General features: G+C 52.3%; 1 protein-coding gene across 1 annotated transcript in view; it reads right to left on the bottom strand.

The window, feature by feature from the left end:
• PTH1R (parathyroid hormone 1 receptor) overlaps nucleotides 1-21,188 on the bottom strand; it is an 85,692-nt gene extending 64,504 nt beyond the window's left edge. Inside the window, exon 1 of the mRNA XM_032129145.1 lies at nucleotides 20,642-21,188. Coding sequence (XP_031985036.1) covers nucleotides 20,642-20,716 — 75 coding nt within the window. The 5' untranslated portion in view covers nucleotides 20,717-21,188. The remainder of the gene's footprint in view (nucleotides 1-20,641) is intronic.
• Nucleotides 21,189-25,157: the final 3,969 nt, after the last annotated feature.

Below are 25,157 nucleotides of genomic sequence, written 5' to 3'. Positions count from 1 at the left end.
TTAATCCCAGAAATCCGAGAAACCGAAATGGGATTGGGTGCCAGGATGAGCTCCAGAGCCCCGGGGAAATGTCCCATCCTTCCAGCTTCCATGGAAAAGGCTGGATCAAGGATCAGCTGTGGGGAGAGACCAGCTCCTCCACAGGACCCCTGAGCCCTCTTCCCATGGAAAATTCCCACATATTCCCACTCCTCCTGTGGGAGTTTTGGCATGTCCGGCCTCACACCATGGCTGGGATGTTTCCCTGTATCCCAAATTGTAGTGAAGCCAAAGGAAGGTTTGTGGATTCCCTCTCCCTGCTCCCGAGTTATCCCGAGTTATCCCAGGTTTTTAGCTCAGCTCGCTTCTTTATTCCAAGGGAAAAGAATTTGGGATGTTGAGTCCAGGAATTCAAACAGAGCTTGGGCACAGCTCCGAAGGCTCATCCCTGATCCACCAGGATGTTCCCAGATCCCACATGCAATTCCAAACACAGCAATTCCTTTGGGAAAAGCCATGGATGCCCAAGCTCCCCCTGGCAAATCCAGGAATCAGCTTCCTCCATCTCATCCCACCAGCCTGTCCTGATGATTCCAGCTCTGCAGGAGCTCGGGAAAGCTGGAAAACTCCTGGATGCAAAACCCCAGGGATGCCAAAAGTTTACAGGAAAAGTTTCAGAAACAAACATCCAAAAAATCCCCGAATTCCGTGGGAAAAGCCTTGGGCGGGAAATCGCTGAACTTTGCTTCGGATTTGGAAAGGAAGTTTTCCAATATCCTTGACCTGGGATTTGCTTCCAAAGCTCTCGGCCACCTACGGAGAGGAGTTTTCCCTCTCTGGAGAGGCAGAGCAGGAATATTTGGAATATTTCATGGAGCAGGGCTGGGAATTGTGGCATTTTCCCAGTGTTTTGGGGGCTGCTTCTCTGAAAACTGCGGGATTTCTTTCTTCCCTGAGAGAGTGAAGCGTTGGAAAAGCTGCCCAGGGAAATGATGGAATTCCTGTCCCTGGAAGAGTTCAACAAAAACATGGATGCGCTGCCTGGGGTTGTGGGTTGGTGGTGGGCCTGGAAGTGCCGGGATCATGATTGGACTCCAGGATCCAAGAGGACTTCTCCAACATTAAGAATTCCCAGGGAGGACCTGGGCAGGTCCTGTTTGGGATCTGGGAAGATTTTGTGGGGAGCCAGAGGAGAGAAATTATTGGGAATAAGGACAGCTCCGCTCAGGAATGTTTAAAAGCCGGATATTCATAGAATATTTATTATTCCCACCGTTCTGGGAATTAGAATTCCCACCTGCCTCTTTCCAGCTTTTTGCCTCTTTGAGGTGCTTTGCCCTAAGGCAGAAATCAGCCAGAGAAGGGAAGAAATGGAATTAAAAATGGATTGGCTCTGGCTCCTGGGAGCTGCAGGAAAAGCAGCATCCCGACATTTCCGGGGTAGAACGGCGGGAAGCAGAAATAATATCCATTAAAAAGAGGGAGAGAGGAGCGGGAGCATTAGTTGGGTGGAAAACATCCCTTGGTTGCACTTTCCGTGGATTTATTTCAGGGAGATGGAGCACAGGATTATCCCGATCCGTAACTGGGGATATTCCCAAAAAATGCCGGTGACCGAAGGAGCAGAACTGGCACCAGTTTGGAGGGGGCTGCATCTCCCTCTGGAGATTCCTATTCGGGACATTCCAGATTTATTCCAGTGGGAATGGCCCAGAGTTATCAGGAAATCTCGGCTTTTGGGGCTCTGGAATTGCAGCATCTTTAGAGGGCCGGCAGATCCATGGGGATGTCTGGAAAATATGGATCAACCACCTGGAAATCAGCTCCAGAGTCCAAGGACACAGATTTCCTCACGGAATTCCCTGATTTCCTCACGGAATTCCCAGATTTCCTCATGGAATTTCCAGAATTCCTCTTGGAATTTCCAGAATTCCTCAGGAAAATGAGCACCAACGGAGGCTGAGCCAGGTCCCAGCTGAGTCCATGCTCCCAATTCCCACATTCCTGTGCTCTGCTGGGACATTATGGAATCAACTCTGCACATCCCCACGGATGTCTGGAAAATATGGATCCAGCACCTAGAAATGAAGTCCAGACTCAGAGGACACAGATTTCCTCATAGAATTCCCAGATTTCCTCATGGAATTCCCAGATTTCCTCATGGAATTTCCAGAATTCCTTCACCTGCCCAGGTCCCTGCTGTGTCCATGCTCCCAATTCCCACATTCCCGTGCTCTGCTGGGACATTATGGAATCAACTCTGCAGATCCATGTGGATGTCTGGAAAACATGGAATAACCACCTGGAAATCCGCTCCAGAGTCTGAGGACACAGATTTCCTCACAGAATTCCCAGAATTCCTCTTGGAATTGCCAGAATTCCTCATGGAAAACGAGCCCAAGCAGAGGCTGAGCCAGGGTCCTGCTGTGTCCCTGCTCCCACGTTCCCGCGCTCTCCACGACGTTATGGAATCCCAGGATCGTTTCTGTGGGATGATCCCGTAGGATCACGGAGTCCAGCACTGCCAAGGCCACCACCCCAAATCCCACATCCGCACTTTTAAATCCTGCCGGGATCAGGATTCCACCGCTTCCATGGACAGCCTGTGCCAGGCCTGGAGATTCCTTTCGGGAAAAACTTTTCCTTATTATCCAATCTCCACCTGCCCTGGCACAACCTGAGGATGTTCCCTGTTATCCTGCCCCCGTTCCCTGGGAACAGAGCCTGACCATTCCTACCTGGAAAAGCAGAAAGCGAAGCAGATCTGAACATCCATAAAATCCCAGAAATACGGAAAACGCTGGGAATATTCCAGGGAAAGCTTTGCCTGGCCTGCATTAAGCGCTTTGCAGGGCTCCAGTGATGCAAAGCAGCTGGAGCTCGGTCATTCCCGTGAAAAACCATCTGGGATGAGCCAAGCCTCACACGTGGGGCTGGGAATACCGGGAATGTGCTCCAGGGATCGCACCCTCCTCGGGTCACTGAGGGGTGTCCTCCGGATCCTTGGAATGCTGGAAGCGTCTGGCAGCTCCGGGCTGGGAATTTGCAATCCCGTGGAGCCAAGGCAGCTCCAGAGAGGGCAATTCCATGGTTAGAACTCCGGGAGCTACAAAACAAAGGGAAAGGAGCCCGGCCGCAGGGAAGCGCTCTTGTTCCGCTTGGGAAAGGGAGGATTTGTTGACAGCCCCAGGATCTCTTTCCAGCCAGGAACACTCAGAGAATCCCACAAAACATCTCAGTCCAGGAGGTCCTTTATCCAGCACTTCCCCGGTGTCAGGGGTTGTCCTTGTGGGATGGAGACATCAGCTCATTCCCCCCCCAGTCATCGCCAGCCTCTGGAAAACATCCCGGGATTTATCCAGGACAGGCTGTTTGTGCCCTGCTCTCCTTCCTCGCAGCACAGGGAATTGTTTGGGAGATCCTGATCGCTTTTGCTTAGAATCCCAGAATTATTTAGGTGGGAAAAGCCCTTTGAGATCGAGTCCAGCACTGCCAAGGCCATTCCCGTCCCCAAGCGCCACATCCACATGGATTTAAATCCCGCCAGGAAAGGGCACTCCAGAACTGCCCTGGGCAGCTGGGCCAGGGCTGGACAACCAATTCCAGGGAGGAATATTCCCAATATCCCACCTGAACCTTCCCTGGAGTCCCTGTTCCCTGGGGGCAGATCCCAATTCCCCCCAGCTGCCCCCTCCGGTCAGGAGTTGTGGAGATCCAGATGGTCCCCCCTGAGCCTCCTTTGCGCCAGGAAAATCCTTCATCCTCCTTTTTTTGGGAAGTTTCTTTCGGGCAGGAAGGTAAAACTGGGCTGGGGTGGTTTTGGGATAATCCTGGCACTGCTGAGCTGTTGGAAGCACGGATCCCGTTTTCCTAATTAAACCCAGAATCAGCTCTGCTTTAATTGCTCTGATGAGGTTCTGGAGCTGAGCCCCTCTGGGATAACCAATCCCTCTCTTCCCAACATTCCAGCCCCACCATCCCAGGAATCTTCTGGCTTTTCACCCAGTTTCCTTCCTGGAAATCTGAGGTCATCCCAGCCAATCCCTGAGGGATTGAGGAAGGGGTTTTTCCCTCTCCCCTTGATGTGTTGGGAACTGGGATCATGTGGCCCCTTGATCTCCTCCAGCCCAGGCATCTCCCTGTCTCCCCTCTCCCTTCTCCCGGATCATGGATCGTGAGATCCCGGTGCTCCAGGTCCACCTCAGGACACAGCCTTGGCCTCAAGGATTCAATGGCAGCCACAGAATCCCGGGATTCTCCGAGTCTGCACCAACGGGAAAGATTTCCCCGAGGCGCCGGATGGAAGGGAGGGATCAAGGTCTGGCCTTGGAATCCAGGTGGAAAAACCAAAGGATGTGGGATTTTCCAGCCTCCAGGTTCTCAGGGAGGTTTAAAGGTAACTTCTGGAGGGGTTTCTCCAACCATTCTTCCCTACGTCTGGTCCTGAAGCGATTTATGGGAAAGAAATCCAGGCATGGAATGTGCATTCGGATATTAAACCACGGCCCAGGGGAGGGATGTTTGATCCAAAGGAAACCAGGGAATGCTCCTCCTAAATGTTCCCCAGGTTCACAGGGCTTTCCATGGGAAATAAGGAGAACCAGGAGACAGTTTGGGATAAAACAAACCCAAACCCAGCCCAAACCCAGCTTCTCCTGCTCAGCTGGCTGGGAATGTGAAAAAATATCTGGGAGAATTCAGGTGCAGGGAGAGAGGGAAAATGGGAATTTTAGGGATATTTGATCCAAAGGCAACTGGAAGCTGCTCCTCGTGAATATTCCCCGGGTTCACAGCTTTTCCATGGAAAATATGGAGAACCAGGAGAAAATCTGGAACAAAACAAACCCAAACCCAGCTTCTCCTGCTCAGCCTGAAACAACCTCCAGGAGCACTCCGGTGCAGGGAGAGAGGGAAAATGGGAATTTTACGATATTTGATCCAAAGGGAACCGGGGGCTGCCCCTCGTGAATATTCCCCGGGTTCACAGGGTTTTCTGTGGGAGCTAAGGAGAGCCAGAAGACATTTTGGAGACAATTTGGGACAAAACAAACCCAAACCCAGCCCAAACCCAGCTTCTCCTGCTCGGCCTGGATCAATATCCAGGAGCACTCCGGCGCAGCGGGAAAGGGAATTTTCGAGCAGCTGCAGAAGCCACGGCGCTGCCGGGCCCAGTTCCTGTCCTAATGATCCCTCAAATCCATTAACTGGGATTCCTTTTCCGCCTCCCTCCCATCCCAGCCCATTTGCAGCGCAGACAAGGCGGGAGCAGAAAGCTTCCCTGGCCCGGCTCCATCCAGAGCAGGGACACAGAGTTATCCCAAGGGAATTCCAGCCTCATCCTTGTTTTTCCCTCAGATTCCCACTGTGTCTGTGCTGCTGGCAAAGCCCTTGGAGCAGGACTGGCATTCCCGAGTGGCACATCCCCATGGATGTTCAATCCCCCTGGGAATTGGGGCTCCACCCTGTGCCAGGGCAGGATCCAGGCTGGATTCCTTTCCATGAGGAATATTCCCAATGTTCAACCTGAACCTCCCCTGGCACAGCTTGAGGCTGTTCCTCTTCTTCCATCGCTGATTTCTTGGGAGAAGGGAACAAGCCGGACCTGGCCACAGCCAATTTTAGGGAATTGTGGGAAGTGAGGAGGATTCGGCATTTGGATCTCAGAGTGTCCCTGAATTCCGCACCTCTGGATCCACGGAGGATCCTTCCCAGCTGGAAATCATCCCTGTCCTGAACCGAGCCGCTCAATCCCCACAAACCCACACAAAACACCTGTCCTGGGAGGAACTCCTGGCTCAGGGCCCAGAAATTGGCTGGGAAGTTGTTCTGGGAAGAATTCCCTCAGATCTCTGGGAGAACCTGGATGTTTCCAAAGCCAAGCCGAAAGAAGGAAGTTGGAGAAAGGAGGGAAGAGCCAAAAAAAAAGGGAAGGAGCTGCTCACAGGTACCCCAGGGCCTGGAATAACGAGCAGGGATGGAGCATCCAAAGGTACATCCGGCCCAGGCTGTTTCCGTGGACTCAAGGAAAAGCAGGAATGAGCAGCAGGAAGCACAAAATCCCACGGGATGAGAGCTCTGAAACGCCGAAGGAAAACCTCAATAATTGATAAAAGTTGAATAAAGGGAGATGGAATGTTCTCATCCTGGGGGGCAGCTCCTGCTGTTCCCTTGCCATGATCCATAAGCGATCCCAAATTTCCCTCCAGAACCGGAGTCATCACTGGGATTTGGAACTAAAGGCCGGAGGTTTCAGTTCTTGGGGGTCTGAAGGGAATATTGGAGGTGGATTTTTGAACGGATGGTAGATCCCAACCTTTATCCATCTTTTCTTTTTGGGACATGTGGACCTCGTCTCATGACCAGTGTCTGTTAATGATGGATTTGGGAATTTTTATCCATCTTTCCCAAATCTCTTTGCGTCCAGTGGAGCCAAACCCAGGGAGGGACAGCCTGAGCCAGGCTTCGTTGGCGCTTCCCAATGTTTCTGAGGATATTCCTGGAGTTCACGCCAAGGTTGTACCAACCACTCTCCGGCATTCCATGAAAACGCAAGGAGATGGCAGGGATGTGCCATGATTTTCCCAGAAATCCCTGCTCGAGTGGGTGTTTTCCTTCTGGTTTTTAAATTTCATTTACAACCAGATAAATCCCTGGATTCTGGACGGGTTTTTTTCCCACTTTGGACATTTGATCTCATGGAATCATCAAGGTTGGAAAAGACCCCGTTAAATTTGGAGCCTGATATTTGGGAGAGCAAGGAAGGATAAAATTCCCAGCCTTGCTGCGGTGTCGGAGGGATTTTTATTGGTATAAAAATGGAATTACTGCACGTTTGGAGCGGGAATTGGAACCGTCCGGAAATCTTGGAGCAAATTCCACCAAATCCGGAGCTGTCCCAGCTCAGTCAACAGAGAGAGACAGACCCTGCTTGTGAGGGGGCTGCTCCCTGTCCAGGGGCTCTCCTGCTCCCCGGCCACAGACGGGAAAATCCCGGCTCCCGCTTTTCCAGAGGCTGTTGGGCGCGAGGTGTCGAGTGCTACTTGATGCTTCCTGCTGGTCCCGAGCCAGCTCTGCCTTCCCTGGGAAGGTTTCTTGGACACCCTGGATGCCTCCGGATGACTCCAGGAAGGCCGAGGGATGAATGGAGCCTTCAGTGGCTCCATGGGAAGAGCTGGATCCCTCTCCAGGAGCTCCATGGACAAATTCCCACCACAGAGCCCAGGAGAGACCTGGGCATCCCAAGGAATCTCCTTCCCAGGGGATGAACCTGGAGCAAGGCACGAGGGAGTCTCTGCCTGGAAAAAGTTCCAGCCAAGAGGAAACAGGAGCAAGCGGAGGAGAAAGCAGCTTCCCAATTATCCTAATTGTCCTAATTGTCCTAATGCTGGGAGATGCTCACACAGCTCCTTGGAATATCTGAGCTCGCTTTGTCCAGGGAGGTCTCTGCATTCCCTAAAGAGCTCTGAGAGAGAACAGGGATGGATGGGATAGTGGGAAGGAATTCCTGGCTGGGCCGGAATTGCCAGAGCAGCTGGGGCTGCCCCTGGATCCCTGGCAGTGCCCAAGGCCAGGCTGGACATTGGGGCTGGGAGCAGCCTGGGACAGTGGGAGGTGTCCCTGCCTTTGGGAATGGGATGAGCTTTGAGGTCCCTTCCAACCCAAACCATTCCAGGATTTTCCAATTCCTTTCTCCTGAGGTTCTGACCGGGAATGTTCCCTTTTAGTGCCATCCAGGACGCATTTTTGGAATCTTTTTTAATTTAGGTCTGGCCCAAACTGCAGCTTTTGCTCTTTCCAAAGGGCCGTTTCCCAAATCTGACCAGGAAAACTCTGACATCCAAATCCCCCCCGCCGGGAACACCACAAACGCAACAAAACCCAAACCGCGCCCAGAACACCAAACAAATCCAGCTCATTCCTGAGGCATTTCCAGGAGAATCCCAATTCCTGTGCACACAAATCCCCACAGGAATTAAAATACGGATTTTGGGAATCTTTTCCATTTGCTCTGGCGCTTCCCCACAGTGACCAACGGGGTAAGGTGGGAAAAAAACAGCAAAAGAGCTTTAAATTCCAGGAATTCCCCCCAAAATCTTTGACTATCTCCTTAGTGGACTGCTTCCAGAGGGGGAATTGCTGAGGGATACACAGGAAGGAGATTAATGGGATTTTCTTCCTCCTTTTCCCCTTTAAGGACACGGGGAATGTCGGGACTGTGGGTTCTCATTCCTTTCTCTGCTGTGTTTTAGGAGTGGTTTTCTTCGGAGTCAGTGATGGAGGGATACAAAATTCCCAACTCAAATTTCTGGAGATGAATTCTGGAGTGCCAGAATGAGGGGACAAAGAGGGAAACAAATCAAGGCAAAGGCTCAGCAGGCAGGTTAAAAACAGGGAGTCGTCTCCTCCCGGAATTCTGGAGCAGAGCCAGGAAATCCATGGAAAGGGCTCCTTCCTTCTTTCCTTCTTTCCTTCTTTCCTTCCTTCCTTCCTTCCTCTTTCTCCTTTCCTTTCCTTTCCTTTCCTTTCCTTTCCTTTCCTTTCCTTTCCTTTCCTTTCCTTTCCTTTCCTTTCCTTTCCTTTCCTTTCCTTTCCTTTCCTTTCCTTTTTTCCCCTTTTCCCATCTCTTTCCCATCCCTTCCTGGCTTGATTCCCCCTGGAAGGCCGCAGCTCCTCTCCAGGAGCAATGTGGTGTTCTGGCTCCAGCAATCCCTCAAACCACAAGTATCCAACCCCATCCCGATCCCTGGAATGCTGTTAATGTCCCGATTCACAGCCCCACCGCAGAGCCAGGACACCGCCGCCTCCCGTCCTCTCCTCTCTCCCTGCAGACCCCTCGCTCTCCCTTTTCTTGGGAAGGGCGGTTCTGTTCCCAAAAAAACAGGCGGGAGCTGCCAGCAGTGGCCGGGAGTGGAAGATGGGATGGGATGGGATCAATGGGATGGGATCGATGGGATGGGATGGGATGGGATGGGATGGGATGGGATGGGATGGGATGGATGGGATGGGATCAGTGGGATGGGATTAGGATGGGGATGGGATCAATGGGATGGGATGGGATTGGGATGGGATTGGGATGGGATGGGGATTGGGATGCTCGGACAACAAGGGCGGCTCTGTGGGGGCACAGGAGCCCACAGGGAATGCTCCACATGCTCCTGCTCCAGCGGGCACATCCAGGATATCCCTCATATCCCAGCTCCCAACAAGCAGCTCCAGGATCCCCCTCATCTCCTGAATCCAACCCTCAGCTCCGGCATTCCCTCATCTCCTCAATCCAACCCTCAGCTCCGACATTCCCTCATCTCCTCAATCCAACCCTCAGCTCCGGCATTCCTTCATCTCCTCAATCCAACCCTCAGCTCCGGCATTCCCTCATCTCCTCAATCCAACCCTCAGCTCCGGCATTCCCTCATCTCCTCAATCCAACCCTCAGCTCCGGCATTCCCTCATCTCCTCAATCCAACCCTCAGCTCTGACACTCCTTCATCTCCTCAATCCAACCCTCAGCTCCGGCATTCCCTCATCACCTCAATCCAACCCTCAGCTCCGGCATTCCCTCATCTCCTCAATCCAACCCTCAGCTCCGGCATTCCTTCATCTCCTCAATCCAACCCTCAGCTCCGGCATTCCTTCATCTCCTCACTCCAACCCTCAGCTACGGCATTCCCTCATCTCCTCAATCCAACCCTCAGCTCCGGCATTCCCTCATCTCCTCAATCCAACCCTCAGCTCCGGCATTCCCTCATCTCCTCAATCCAACCCTCAGCTCCGGCATTCCCTCATCTCCTCAATCCAACCCTCAGCTCCGGCATTCCTTCATCTCCTCAATCCAACCCTCAGCTCCGGCATTCCTTCATCTCCTCACTCCAACCCTCAGCTACGGCATTCCCTCATCTCCTCAATCCAACCCTCAGCTCCGGCATTCCCTCATCTCCTCAATCCAACCCTCAGCTCCGGCATTCCCTCATCTCCTCAATCCAACCCTCAGCTCCGGCATTCCCTCATCTCCTCAATCCAACCCTCAGCTCCGGCATTCCCTCATCTCCTCAATCCAACCCTCAGCTCTGACACTCCTTCATCTCCTCACTCCAACCCTCAGCTCCGGCATTCCCTCATCTCCTCAATCCAACCCTCAGCTCCGGCATTCCCTCATCACCTCAATCCAACTCTCAGCTCCGGCATTCCCTCATCTCCTCACTCCAGCCAGTCAATTCCAGCATTCCCTCATCTCCTCCTCCCCCCAGGCAGCTCCGGAATTCCCTCCTCTCCTCATTGCTGGGAATGAAGCAGAGATGCTGGAGGGGGCGCTGCTCCCCTGGAGCTGGGGGAAGCCCTGGGATAAGGCAGGAGAGGAGAAAAGCTGGATTGGCTTTAAATGATGGGAAGGAGGAGGAAAATCCCAGGAGTGAAAAAACCCAGCTGTGACCCATCGGGAGAAGCCAAATCCAGCACCCAAATAAATCCAAGCCTGGAGCATATTGCAGTGTGGTATCCATGCATATTCCTGCAGGAATAGCGACATTCCTGTGCTCCAGGGATCCAGGGGGTGGTGGCCAATCCTTGGGATCCTCACCATGGATGTTCCCTCAGTGACCAAGGGCTCTCCTGCAGATTAGGCCCAGGCTCAAAGGGAGTTCCCAGATCCAGCAATCCCGGCCTTCCTGGGCGGAGCAGAGCCAGAGAAATTCCAGCAATTTTCCTCAGAGCTAAGGAATATCCCGCTCCACGTCTGCTCCCAGCCCCGTTCCTGGGTTTAGTTCAGGGACGGGCCCAGGGATCTCCTGGGATGCTGCAATCCCCGGAGTCCTCACAGCCACGTGGATAAATCCCGGCAATGAGGTGATTAAATCATGGAATTACGGGGTAATCTGCGTTGGAAGGGACATTGAAAGGCCACCTTATCCATCCCCTCTGGAATGAGCAGGGACATCCTCAGCCACAGGGCCTTAGTGGCCCTCAAAGTGGCAGAGATTCCCAAAATCCCACAAATCGCAGTTCAGGGATCATTTGTCCCCTTCTAGGTGGGAATTCCCAATATCTGCTGCTCCTCACAGGAGGGATGGGAGGGATGAGGGATTCACCTCCGTGGGAGCAGGAATAGGAAAACTGGGAAGTGGAAGGACATGGGAATGTCCCTGCTCCCGCCTCTGCTCAGCCATCCAGGGGGTGACAGCTGGGTCACCCTGGGGCTTTGTTGTCCTTATCGGAGCCCTTATCAGAGCCCTTATCAGTGTCCAGGTGCTGAGTCAGGGGAGCCGGCAGCGCCTGCATTATCCCACATGGAGATTCTCCCTGTGATCCCATTCCCTGGCACAGCCCCAGCTCCTCCCCTGGATCCCAAACAAGGGAATTCTGCTGCTTTTCCACCACCTGAGCTCCGTCTCCTCCCCTTTTCCAGCAGCCTGAGTCAGCTCCGGCTGGCAGCACAGAAAATTGGGAATACATAGCACAGCGCTCTGATTTCCTGCTTCCAAACCTCCGAAATCCATGGGAAAAGTGCCTAAAATTCAATTTATTGATCACAAGGACTTTACCAATGATGCTGAGGGACAGCATCGGGACAATTTTGGGGAGCAGAGAAGGAAAAAATTCATTTCCAGAACAATCTGCTTTAAATACCGAGACTAAATCTGCCCAAAGCTCAGAGATGGCTTGGAAGCCCCTAAAAACAGCCCCAAATCCACAACGGGATCCAGCCCTGTCCTGGGGTTTGGAAAATCCACACTTCCAGTGTGTCCATCCTCCTTCCCACCGGCACCAGGGCCAGGAGCAGGAGGGGCATTCCCGCCTCGCTGAGCCCCCGAACTGCTCTGCTGAAATCATTCCAAGGTTTTCATTGCCCAGGGAGGGGAGGCACCAATGGAGCTGCTGGAATCACCAGGGTTGGAGATGCGGCTGGAAAACTGGGATCTCTCCGTTTGGAGAAGGCTCTCCCTTCCCAGAAAACTCACTCCATTTGCAGAATCCCTTCCCACCAACTCTCTCCATTTGGAGAATCCTCTCTGTTCCCATCCAATTCGGACCTCTCCATTTGGAGAACTCTCCCTTCCCATCAAACTTTCTCCGTGTGGAGAATTCTCTCTGTTCCCATCCAACTCAGATCTCTCCCATTTGGAGAATCCCTTCATATCCAACTCTCTCCATTTGGAGAATCCTCTCTGTTCCCATCCAACTCTCTCCATTTGGAGAATCCTCTCTGTTCCCATCCAACTCTCCCATTTGGAGAATCCCTTCCCATCCAACTCTCTCCATTTGGAGAATTCTCTCTGTTCCCATCCATCTTGGATCTCTCCCATTTGGAGAATCCCTTCCCTTCCCATCCAACTCTCTCCATCTGGAGAATCCTCTCTGTTCCCATCACCCTCTCTCCACTGAGAGAATGCTCTCCTTTCCCATTGCTCCGGAATGATTCCGAGCCATGCAGGGACACCCTTGCACTCCCTTGGATACACAAACACATCCCAGTTTTGCACCCAATTCCATGGGTTTGTACGGCCCAGGGAAAAACACCCCGAGGCCCCCCCAGTCCTGGCCCTATCCTGCCTTATCCCAGTCCAGTGGCTATCCTGGATAAACAGTCCTGGGAAATCAGCACGAGGGAAAATCAGCCATGTCTGTGTTATCCTGGAATGGTTTGGGCTGGAAGGGACCTTAAAATGGGAATAATTTGATGGGATCATCCCATTCCTACCCCTGCCATGGGCAGGGACAATTCCCACTATCCCAGGCTGCTCCAAGCCCTGTCCAGCCTGGCCTTGGACAGTCCCAGGGATCCCAGCTGCTCTGGGAATTCCCTCCCAGCCAGGAATTCCTTCCTGATATCACATCCATCCCTCACCTTTTCCACTACAAAAGCCACTATATGTCCATATATAAAGACCCTGGAAGCCCCACCTCCATCGGCTCCCTCCCACTTTTATTTTCGGGATCATTTCCTGTGTTTTCATCGAGCGGAGTCGGATTGCAACCCACAAAATAAAAGCTCCTTGTGATGGATATTGATCCGAGTCTCGGAATAAACCCGAGACAAGGAGGTCTCGTCCTTGCTCAAAGCCACTTCAGCTCGGATTCCTCCGTGTCCAAGAGGAAACATGGATTGGGATGCAGGAACGGAGAAAGAAGTCAAGGTGACATTGAGGTGAGCCAGAGGGTCGGGCAATAAAAGCGGGATAGATGGAAAGAAGGTGGAAATCAATCCCGATTTTTCAGTGAATTTGGGAATTTGCTTTGTGTCTTTGAAAAACAAAAGACACCTGAATAGTGGGATGAGCTTTAAGGTCCCTTCCAAGCCAATCCATCCTGGAATTCTGGGATTCTGTGGAAGCCAGTTAGGCCCTAGGCTCTTTGATAGGCATTGCCTAAGGAGCTGTAATGCAGAAAATGAATTAATTAGTTAATTAATGACTCCATGGTTTCCTAATCCTGAGCATTCCCTGGAGCCCCAGGCCCAGCTGTATCCCTAAATTAAGTGTGTTCCAGACCATTCCCAAGTTTTGGAGTTATGGAAAATGAAGTATCATGGGCTGGGTGGGGGTGAAGCTGAGGATGATCCGGAGCCAGCTTTTCCTTCAGGAAAATTCCATGTGCCCACACGGATCAGGCAGGATTCAGCTCCGTGTCCATTCCCAAAATGGTGATTCTTTGTCCCCAGAATTGTGACAGAAGGGTCAAAGGCAGGGACAGAAATGATGGAGCGGGGCCTCATCCCGATGGGACACGGGAATGGTGAAGGGAATGGGAACAAAACCAGGCTCAAAGGGAGTTCCCAGATCCAGCAATCCCGGCCTTCCTGGGCGGAGCAGAGCCAGAGAAATTCCAGCAATTTTCCTCAGAGCTAAGGAATATCCCGCTCCACGTCTGCTCCCAGCCCCGTTCCTGGGTTTAGTGCAGGGACGGGCCCAGGGATCTCCTGGGATGCTGCAATCCCCGGAGTCCTCACAGCCACGTGGATAAATCCCGGCAATGAGGTGATTAAATCATGGAATTACGGGATAATCTGCGCTGGAAGGGACATTGAAAGGCCACCTTATCCATCCCCTCTGGAATGAGCAGGGACATCCTCAGCCACAGGGCCTTAGTGGCCCTCAAAGTGGCAGAGATTCCCAAAATCCCACAAATCGCAGTTCACGGATCATTTGTCCCCTTCTAGGCGGGAATTCCCAATATCTGCTGCTCCTCACAAAGCGTTCATCCCTAAATCCATGCAAAGCACGAGCTGAGTTTGGGGTCTTTGGTTAGAACCCAGAAAAAGAATGAAATAAAAAAACCCCAAAAACCCCAAATCCCATTTGAGTCCCGAGGCAAAATTCAGGGAAGGGACGAGGAGGTTTCCTAAGGACACCCAAACATCCAATCCTGCCTTTCCAGATCCAGCTGGGGCTGCCTCTCCCGAGGAACACCCGGGAATTCTCGGAGGGAGGGGGAGGGAGGCTGGAGCCGAGATAACATCGGGAGCCCGGATCAGCACCGGGGCTGGAAACCAGATAAGGAGCCTGGGCTGCTGAGCCAGCAATTCCTGGCCCCTTCCCTGCCCCAGCCACGGATCCTGGAATCTTTTCCCAGAGGCCAGAATTCCTTTGGATGAGTTTTTCTGGCAGAAGTTTGAACCCTCAGATTTGTGGCAGGATCCCATCAATCCAGAATATTCCTGGCTTGAAAATCGAGTATCTGGGATTGAATCCCTCCGAAGGAAAAGGAAAACCCTAAAACACGGAGCCCCTCTAATCCCTGGCAAGAGCCAGCCTGGCCTCGGTGGGAATAAAGGGATTCATGCCAAGCCAGGGCCATTCCCAGTTTGGGAATTTTCTTCCCAAGGCCCAGGATCATGGATCTGATAAAGTCTAAACTTTAAGCCAGGCTGAGCCTGTCGAGCTCTTCCTTTAGGTCCTTAAAGGAGCAGCTTTTCCTTGATTTTTTTTTTCATTTTCATTTTAATCGGAATTGTTCCTGATTTCCCTTCCAGCAGGAGCTGAGCGGAAGCACAAAACCCTCTTGGCCCGCCCTTTTCCCGAGAAACAGCGCATCCCAAAGAATGGGGGATCCGTGCCGGCTTCTCCCTTTGATCCACAGGGGGTTTGGAGGGATCGGGACTCCAAAGGATCCCGGTGACATCCATGGGCTCAGAGAGTCCGGCTTTATCCCGGTGTGGGATGAGGATGGAGCAGCTCAGCTCCGTGAGGAGGGTTTAAGTCGAGAGCATCCCTAGTGGAGCTTTGCTATTCCCTCCTCCCAGTTTTTAGGCACAGAGAAATCCTGGGATTGCAGGGTTTAGCCGGAGCCAAAGCTCTGCCATGGACTCCACGGAAAAGGATCATAAAATTACAGAATTCCAGAATGATTTGGGTTGGAGGGACCTTGAATCTCATCCTGCCATGGCCAGGGCTGCTCCCACCATTCCAGGTTGCTCCAAGCCCCATCCAACGGCCTTGGACATTCCCGGCCCTGTATCCCGGTATCCCAGGACAGGTTTCCCGCTCACCCCACAGCCATAAAATCTGGGATTTCAGGGTGACCAGAGCGGCCTTGGTGTCCCAAATCCATCTGCAAACAGGGCCTGATTCCAGCGGGATTGGCTCGAGGAGCTGCATTTTCCAAAGGATGGGAATCCTCCAGCGGGACAATCCCGGGAAGATCTCAGGGATGTCCCTCCCATCCTCACCTTCCAAAGGGACACGGGGTGTCCTCAGTGGCTCCAGCTGTCCCCGCCTGGGGAATCCCTGCAGGCACAGCCACGCTCCAGCCGGGATAATCCCGCTGATCCCAAAAAACCGCTCCGGGCTATTTCTGGGAGCGCGCCAACCAAACAACAACTGCGGGACCCAGCCCCGGCTCTCACCTCCTGCAGCCCCGACCCCTCCGTGGGCTCAGCTCTGCTCCCGCTTTTCCTCTTCCCAATTTTCCTGCCTGCTGTGGCCTGAGCTGCCAGACCGGGCTCTCCCCGGCCATGGGCTTTGTTGGCTTTCCCTTCGCCTCTGGAAAGGTTCGGATCCAGGGATATCGGCTGCTCCAGAGTCCGGTCACAGCGGGAATATCCCTCAGAAATCCGGGAGCAGGGATGGGCTCCTTCCCAAGGGTGTGCCCAGGAAAGGGCATTTCCCGATGTTTGGGGCCTGTCTCGGTTCAATGAACTTGGGATTTGTGGGATTTCTGTACAGGACCAGTTTCTATTTTTATTTTTTATTTTTATTTTTTTAATTATTATTTATTATTGTTGTTATTATTTTATTATTTATTATTTTATTAATAATAATTTTTATTTTATTTTTATTTTATTTTTACTTTTAAATTTCTTTCTGTTTGTCCTTTTAGTTTTATTTTTCTTTTAGTTTTTTTTATTATTTTTTAATACTTTTCATTTCTTTTTATTATTTTTACTTTTATTCTTTTCATTCTTTTCATTTTCATTTTTATTCCTATTCTTTTTATCCTGAGTTGTATTCCGAGGACGAATATTATCCTCCCTTCCCTCCATCCAACTTCAAACCATTCCGTTTTCCCCACCCATGGAGATCTGCGGGATTGATCCGAGCAACAAGGAACGAGCCCAAGAGGAAAACCCCATCCAGCACCTCCTTAATCCGAACATTCCTCAACAGCGCGGAATTCCAGACTGGTTTGCCTTGGAAGGGACCTCGAGGATCATCCCATTCCAACCCCAACACCTCCCACTATCCCAGGCTGCTCCAAGCCCTGTCCAAGCCGCCCATGGGCATTCCAGGGATCCAGGGCTGGATGCAGCTCCCTGAGGAATTTTCTCCAGGTCCCTGTGTGCCAGAAAGGATTCCCAGTCCCCCAAAGATCGGGGTTGGAATCTTTGGGAGCGTCACGAAAGCAGAGGGAAGTTCAGCATCACCCAAACGACCTGAGCGGGGCCAGGGCTGGAATTCCAGGCAGCAAAAAGTGGGAATGGTCCCATCTCGCACCCGTTCCCTCCCCACATGGATCTGCTTCCCTCCTCCCTGAGCTCAGCCGGCTCAGCCTGGGAACTGCTTCCCAAAATTGGGACATTCTGGTCCCAAGCCCTGCAGGAGGCTGCTGTACTATTATCGTTGTTAATAATTAATTAATTGATTGATTTATTAGTCATTTTCCTCCTGTGACAGCCGGGCTGGGATTTTCTCGGCTGAGCAAGAGAAGGGAAAAAAGGGAAAGCAAAAAGCGCTGGAGGAGCCAACCTTGGAGATTTCCATTCCATGAATCCCAGGATTAGGTTGGAAAGACCTTTCAGATCCCAAAATCCAACCATTTATGACCCGGGGAGGATTTTCCTCCGCCAGCACCTCCCAGATAAAATCAGCATTCCCACGTTTTCCCTTCTCCCGAGCTCTGCTGCTGTCGGATCCCACTTTTACAGCTCCTTTTGCCACAAATTCTCCCCAGAGCCATCCTCGCACAGCTCCCCTCCTTAGGCCGGTCTGAATTCCTTAATCCTGGGACTAAAGAGCCGAATCATCCCGAATTTCCACCCTCACCCTGCTGGATTCCGGGCACAGAGCGCTCGACCCACTGAAATTCCACCCGTTGTTCAGGCAGGTGTTCCTGGGCTGTTCCAGGGAATTTCTACTCCGGGGAAACTCTGGGAAGGTTTCTCCGGATTGTCAGGAGAGCTGGAGCAAAGCCGAGCCTTTCCCAGGTCTTTCCCCCACCTCAAACGTCCCTAAAAGCCCCGGACTGGGAAGCTGATCCCGCATGGATTTGAGCCACGGGGAGGGGGGCCTGGTTTTCCCCACTTTTCTCTCCTTCCCAGGGATTTTTCCCGGTGCTGGATTCCCCTCGGTGGGAACGCAGGGACACCCAGCCCGGCCGCTGCAGAGGAGGGATCCAGCTCCCAGTCCTGCCAATCCCGGCATATCCCAGGGCTGGGAACTGATTTCCCATCCCTGCTCAGCGCCATTCCCTCCCAAAGCGCCTCTGGAGCGATCCTTGCTGGAATAACGGGACTATCGGGAATGACGGCGCCGGATTCGGGACTCTCCGTGCTCTGCCCCATCCCAGCATCACTGCGGAGATCCCGGGAATCAGGGCCCGCATTCCCAAGACTCCTGGCTCAGCCGGGAATTGTGCCCTGGAGCGGGATCCTCCCGACTCCAAGCCCAGAGCTGAGCCCGGCTCTGCTCTGCCCGGGGGAAAACGCGGCACCACTTAAGCTCAGCCCAGAGCCCGAATTAAATCCCTGCATCCCCATCCTGCTGCTGTTCCCATGGATTTTTCCTTGTTGCTCCCGGGACAGGGACAAATTCCGGCAGCAAATCCCTCAGAGGCACTGAGCGAATATCAGAGATATTTATGAGCCTTCAATAAGAACAACGAAATATTTCATATGAAATAATAATCGAATATTTTATCACAAACGAAAATGAAGTGTTTTGTCATAAATAATGACGGGTTTTATAACAAATAATAACGTATTTTATAATAAATCCATGGAATCTTCTCCCTGCCGACCACCCTCAATCCCACTCCCGCTTCCCAAAGCCCGTTTAAAAATCAAATTCCTGGGAAAAGAAGCAACAACTCCAAGGAAAACCAGGCTCAAGGCAGTTCCTGGATGGGGGGTGGCAGGGGGTGGCTTTATCCCGCCTGAGGAGGGACTCTCGGGATCCCTGCAGCTCCCGGATTGTCAGGATGGATTTAGGAACCCTCTGGAAATCCCTTCTGCTGTCGAGAGCGCTTGGAAAAGCAAGGGGAGTGTCTGAAATGGGAATTTAAGCCTGGCCTAACTAAACCGAGCAGGGTTTGGAGCAGCAGGAGCTGAAATCAGCAAAAATCCGAGTTGGGAAAGACCCACGGGATCAACAAATGCACGTCCAGGAGGGGCTGCTGGAAAACTCCCGAGCTTTCCCAGCCTGTTTCCTGGATTTCTCAGCCCTCTGGGATTCTGGAAGAGCTGTTCCCAGTTTTTGCCCAGGTCCAGCTCGCCCTGAGCCGGCCCAGGGATGGAGTATCCGAAAGAAACCCCACTGGGAATTCGAGACAGCTGACACTGGATGCACTGGGAGAGGGGAGTGAGGAATGGGAATGGGAATGGGAATGGGAAGGGGAGGTGGAGCCTTGCCCGGCTTTTCTGCATCCTGAAATTCCCCCAGCTCCAGCCTGGTTGGTTCCCAATCCTGATTTTCCCAGCCCCAAAGCAGCAGGAATTGCAGGAATTCTGGAGCAGGTGCTGCAGGACCTGGATACGGCCCCAAAGCCAGGAGATGCTGATCCAGCCCTGGAATCGGGGAAAAACCTCATCCATCCCTGAAATCCCAACAGATCTCCAAGGGTTCCCCTGATTTCCCAATTTTCCTTGGATTTTAGGAGGTTTCTCCATATGTTTCACATGGATGGACTGGACAGGGATAGTTTTCCAAGGGGCTGCTCCTTCCCATTTATCGAGGAGATGTTTCCCACTGAAAAAGTTGGAAAATCCCACCCCCCACCAGCCCTGCACAAGATTCCAAACTCTCCCTACGAAATCCAGGGATAAGACCCAGGCTGGTGGATCCTGGAGGGTCAGGAAGGACCTGACTGGAGCCAGGATGATCCCAATCCCAATCCCAATCCCACCTCCGTCTCCATCCCTCTGGGAGAGCAGATCCCACTTTCCGTGAGGGTCCTGCTCCTTCCTGGGCTGGAAAACGCTGGGAAATGGGAGCAGGAGTGAGGATTCCAGGGATGGGGAAAGCCGGGAGAGCTCCTGTCACAGCAGAATTCCAGCACCGGCTCCATATCCAGAGCCTGATTCCCGAGGAAATGTCCCTTCCCTGCTTCCCGAGGGCTTTGGAGCTGCAGATCTTAAACCGTTCCCAGCATCGAGGCAGTTTGGATGGATTTATCCCGGTTTTCCAGCCTTGGAAAGCCTGGTGTGTGCAGGAAGGGGTGGGAAGTGCCAAGGAGCAAAGGGTTCCTACAGCTTCCCTGCTCTTCCCGAATTTAATTCCAAACGGAAAGGCTCCGTTTCACTGGGATTGGGGAGATTGTCAGGATAAGGAGATTAATTGGGAATAGAATTGTCTTGGAGGGGGCGGAGAAGAAGGGAAGGGAAAAGGGGAAGGAAGAGGGAGAAGGCAATGGGAAGGGAAGAAGGGAAAAGGAAGGAGAAGAGGAAGGGAAAGGAAAGGGGGGAAAGGGAAGGGAAAGAGGAAGGGAAAGGGAAAGGGAAAAGTGAAGGGCAAGGAAAAGGAAGGAAGGGAAAGGAAAAAATGAAAGGAAAAGGGAAAATATGAACGGAAAAGGGGGGAAAATGAAAAGAAAAGGAAGAGGGGAAAAGAGGGAAGAAAAAGAGAAAAATGAAAGAGAAATTTTAAAAAAAATTTAAAAGCAGAAGAAAAATTTTAAAAGGGAGAAGAAAAGGGGAAAAAAGAAGGAAAAAGAAGGAAAGTTGTCCTTTCTCCATAGGCAGATCCCCAAATCCTCCCCAGGCGCTGTCCCGGATCCCTGTCAAACCTCACGCGCTCCCGGCCGGAGCTTTCCCAGCCATCCCAAGCCTTGGGAAGCACAGACATTTTCACTCCAGCGGCTGCAGCCCCCGGAACCCTCCTGCCCTCCCGATCCTCCAGCGGATCCCAAAAAGCCCGGACGGCTTTTTAATCCTTCGTCCCGTCCAGTATCCCTCCCGGCGGCAGGGAAAACCGGGAAAAGCGCGGCGGGGGCGGGGGGGGGGGGGGGAAGCGGGACTCACCAGCGCGTAGACGGAGCTGAGCACGGAGCAGCAGAGGATCAATCCCAGGCTGTGATAGACCAGATATGATCCCATATCCAAGGGGCTGCTTCCAGCATCCAGCCTCGCGCCGGGCAGCGGGAGGAGGCGAGCTCGGAATTCCAGCGGCGCGGGTTTCTCCTTGTCCTTCCTGCCGTGCCCCCCAGCGCTGCGGGATCCGCGGGCTCGCTCGTGGGGCTGCCCAGTTTTCAGCCAGAAAGGCACATGACGAGGAATCCCGGCGCTTTTCCTCGTTTTCTCATGGCTGGAGTGGCGGGCAGCTCCCAAAATTCCGCCGCGGAGCCCATGGGAAGAGGCAGCGGAGCCGCTCAGCGCCGCAGCTCCCGGTGCCGCTGGATCATCTGGGAGCGGGCTGGGGAAATCACATCCATATGGGCCCGGGTGCGCCTCGGGATCCCGATTTTCTGCGGCTCCGGGAAGTTCAAATCATTTCTTTGTCAAACGCAAACACGGAGAGGCAGCGGGAGAGGGAGGGAAGGAGGGAAGGAGGGAGGGAAGGAGGGAGGGAGCAGGGAGAGGGCTGGAAGGGGTGGGAGATGCGAGAGGGAGGGAGGGGGAACTTTAACCCCCGCTTTATTTTTAGCCGCAGTAATTTTATCTTTTCGCTTTCCGAGGGGGAGAGGGGAAAGGGGGGAAAAAAAACAACCCCCAAACTCTCCCCTCGCCTCGTCCCTTTTATTTTTGGGATTTGGTTTGGTTTGGGAGGTTTTTTGGGGGGGGTTTTGTGGTTTTTTGTACCTCGCCTTCTCGCTCGCGCACGCAAACAAATCCCAAAGTTCCAAAAAGCCCCAAAAGTCGGGAATATTTTCGCTCCGGGATCCCCCTCGGCCCAGCGGCGGCGCTCGGGGGGGGTTTTGCGTGGCTGTCCCGAGAGTTCGGTTCTGCCAGCCTGGAGAGGGAAGGGAATTCTCCCGTTTCGGGGAGAGATCGGGAATTTTTGGGCTTCTCTCTCCCTCCCTGCCTCCAAGGAGCCGCAGTTTGGAAAAGCCGATTGCAAACGTGGGGCTGAGAATTCCCTGCCCCTCCTTCCACCCCTTTCCCGTCCTTTATTTTAGGGCGTTTGGAGGTTTCTTGATTTCGCCCCCCCTTTTTTTGCCCTCACTCCGAAATTCCCTGAAATCCTCGGGATCTGGGGTTATTTTGATTTTGATTTGGGGAATTTTTTTGATTTTTTTTTTTTTTTTAATATTTTTGATTTTTTTTTTTTTTTTTCCACCCACAGAGATCCCAGGATCCCTGAAAGCCGGGAAAAGGGGGTTTGGCACTGCCGGGATTCACCCCCACCCCCACCCCGATCCCATCCCGCTGCTCCCTCCTTCTCCCAGCCTGGATTTCTCCAGCATTCCCAACTTACAGAGCCGGGATATCCCAGCTCAGCCGGGGGAGCTTTCATTCATAAAACTCCGCCGGGGGAAAAAAAAAAAAAAAACCAAACTAAAAAATTCCAACCCACCGGAGCGAGCTGGGGGGGGGTTTATTTGGGAATTGCGGCGGGATCCAGCATTCCCTCCTCATTTTTCCATGCGGGGAGGAGCAGCGGGGCTGGGAAAGGGTTACAGACCCTGCCGGGGATGCACCACGCGGGCAACCAGCGGCGCCGGGCTCGGGGCTGACTCACTCGGCCTTAAAAATCGCACTCGGAGGGGGTTTGCCCTCCTTCTCCCTCCTCTTTTTCCCCCCTTTATCCCCCCTTTTCCTCGCGGATATTTAGGAGCCGAAGGGCAGCGAGGAGCGAAAAATTCCAACTCTCTCCTCTCTGAGGGAGCAGGCGGGAAAAACATCAACTTTCCTGGGTTATTTTTTGGAGCGCAGGGGGAAAAAAGAAGAAGCGAGAGAGAGAGAGAGAGAGAAAAAGAAACCCCAAACTCTCCGCTTGCTCGGGTTGGTTTTTTTTTTTTTTATTCCCGGTTTTTTTTCCCAGCTCCATGGCCGTGAATGGGAGCCTTGAGCTGGGTTTATGAAAGGCTCTTTCCAGGCGAAGGTAGAGCCGGGCTTCCTGAGAGAGGGAGAGAGGGAAGGGATGAAAAAGGGCCGCTCTTGATGGGATCGCCGCCTCCTCCTCTTCCTCCGCCTCCTGCTCCGCCTTTCCCGAGCCCTGGAATCCCAAAGGATCTCCCCGGCTGCGGGGGGAGCACGCAGGGATAACCCCCCCATTCCCGATTGGGATGGCAGCGGCTGCAGCCCCCGGCTTGGGAATGAAGGGGTCAGGCCTGAATTTGTCCCATCCCACCCCACCCCAACCCGTCCCATTCTATCCAATCCCATTCCATCCCATCCCGTCCCGTTCCATCCCATCCCATCTCATCCCATCAATCCCATCCCACCCCACCCCACCCCAACCCGTCCCATTCCATCTCCATCCCACCCCATCCCATCAATCCCATCCCATCGCATTCCATCCCATTCCACCCCACCCCATCCCACCTCATCCCATCCCACCCCATCCCATCCATCCCATCCCATTGACCCCATCCCACTGATCCCATCCCATCCCATTGATCCCATCCCATCCCATTGATCCCATCCCATCCCATCCCATCCATCCCATCTCATCCATCCCATCCCATCCATCCCATCCCATCCATCCCATCCCATCCCATTGATCCCACCCCACCCCACCCCACCCCTGGAGAGAGGGATTGGGATGGAGGATGCTGCGGGACAGGGATTTCAGAGCACGGACCCCACACTCCTCCCTCCCCATTCCCATTGCAGCCGGATCCCAAATCTGCCTTTCCAGCAGCAATCCCAAAGTTTTTTATTTGGGAGGGCGAGGAAGGTTGAGAGGGTTTCTTTGGGAATTTCCGGGCAGGTATTCCCACCTCTGCCGGGGTTTTTGTGGGACCTGTCTGCTTTTCCCACTGAGGGGGGCCTGGGGTTGGGGAAATCCTTCCCAGGGATTCCCAGGATCTGGGTGGGTTTAGGGACGGAGCAAATCCGGACTCAGGGATCCCCAGGCCTTCGGAAAAGGAGGGGAAAAGTCCACTGCAGCATTCCAGGGGATCTTTCCTTGGAGAGGGGGGAAAAGCAGGGAAAATCTCATTTATAGGTTTATTGATATAAAAATGAGGATTTTATAGGGGCCTTTTCCAGGGATTCCACTGGCAGGAGGGGATGGGAATAAACCGGGATCTGGGATGGGAATAAACTGGGATCTGAGAAGCTTTGGGAATGGCCACATCCAGGTTTTGGTGCTCCAGCCGTATCCAGTCCCTTGTGGCCAGGGGCTGATCCAGGGATTTCCCTGATCTGATTTTATTTCTATTTATTTCCTTATTTTTAAGGAAAAAGGGATTTTAAATATTTCCTTATATTTTTATTATTTAGATACATTTGATTATTTGTCATTTATTTCTTCCTAATTTATTTCTTTCTAATTGATTTCCTTCCGATTGATTCGTTTCGAGTTGATTTACTTAAAATTTACATTTCTTTGGATCCTGCCGCAAATCAAAGGGATTCAAGGGATTAAAGGAGTTAACACCGAACTGCTGGAGCTGCACAAGGGAATTATTCCCAGTTTAACCCTGGAAAAAAGGGAATTTTCCCAGTTTAACCCCTCCACAAGAAGGGAATTTTTCCATTTAACCCTGGAAAAAAGGGAATCATTCCCCTCTTAACCCTTGCAAAAAAGGGAATTTTTCCCTGTTTAACCCTGGGACAAGAAGGGAATTTTTCCCAGTTTAACCCTTGCACAAGACTCGGAATAATTCCCAGTTTAATCCCTGCACAAGAAGGAAATTTGTCCCAGTTTAACCCTGGCATAAAAAGGGAATTTTTCCCAGTTTAACCCTGGAAAAAAGGGAATCATTCCCCTCTTAACCTTTGCAAAAAAGGGAATTTTTCCCTGTTTAACCCTGGGACAAGAAGGGAATTTTTCCCAGTTTAACCCTTGCACAAGACTCGGAATAATTCCCAGTTTAATCCCTGCACAGGAAGGGAATTTGTCCCAGTTTAACCCTGGCATAAAAAGGGAATTTTTCTCAGTTTAACCCTGGAAAAAAGGGAATCATTCCCCTCTTAACCTTTGCAAAAAAGGGAATTTTTCCCTGTTTAACCCTGGGACAAGAAGGGAAATTTTTCCAGTTTAACCCTTGCACAAGACTGGGAATTTTTCCCAGTTTAACCCTGGAAAAAAAGGAATTTTCCCAGTTTAACCCTGGAAAAAAGGGAAATTTCCCAGTTTAATCCTTGCACAAGAAGGGAATTATTCCCAGTTTAACCCTGGCACCAGAAGCTCTCCTGGGAAATCTGACCCTGACACCAACGCCAAGAAATTCCGGATCCCTTTTATCCACAAAAATCCAAACCCACACCTCAGGATCCTCAGATCCAAAGTCCTCCCCTGCCAGATCCAACAGCCAGGGAATGATTAATTTTTCCCAGCCTGTTTCCTCCTGGGAATATGGGAATTGCAGGGCCTGGAGCGACTCTTTGGTGGGATGAGCTTCAAATCCGGTCCGGTGAAGTGGATTTT

This window comes from Corvus moneduloides, chromosome 1 (genome assembly GCF_009650955.1).
Source record: "Corvus moneduloides isolate bCorMon1 chromosome 1, bCorMon1.pri, whole genome shotgun sequence".
NCBI lineage: Eukaryota > Metazoa > Chordata > Aves > Passeriformes > Corvidae > Corvus > Corvus moneduloides.
Note: the sequence above shows the minus strand (reverse complement) of the source record. Positions and strands in the feature narration are given on the sequence as shown.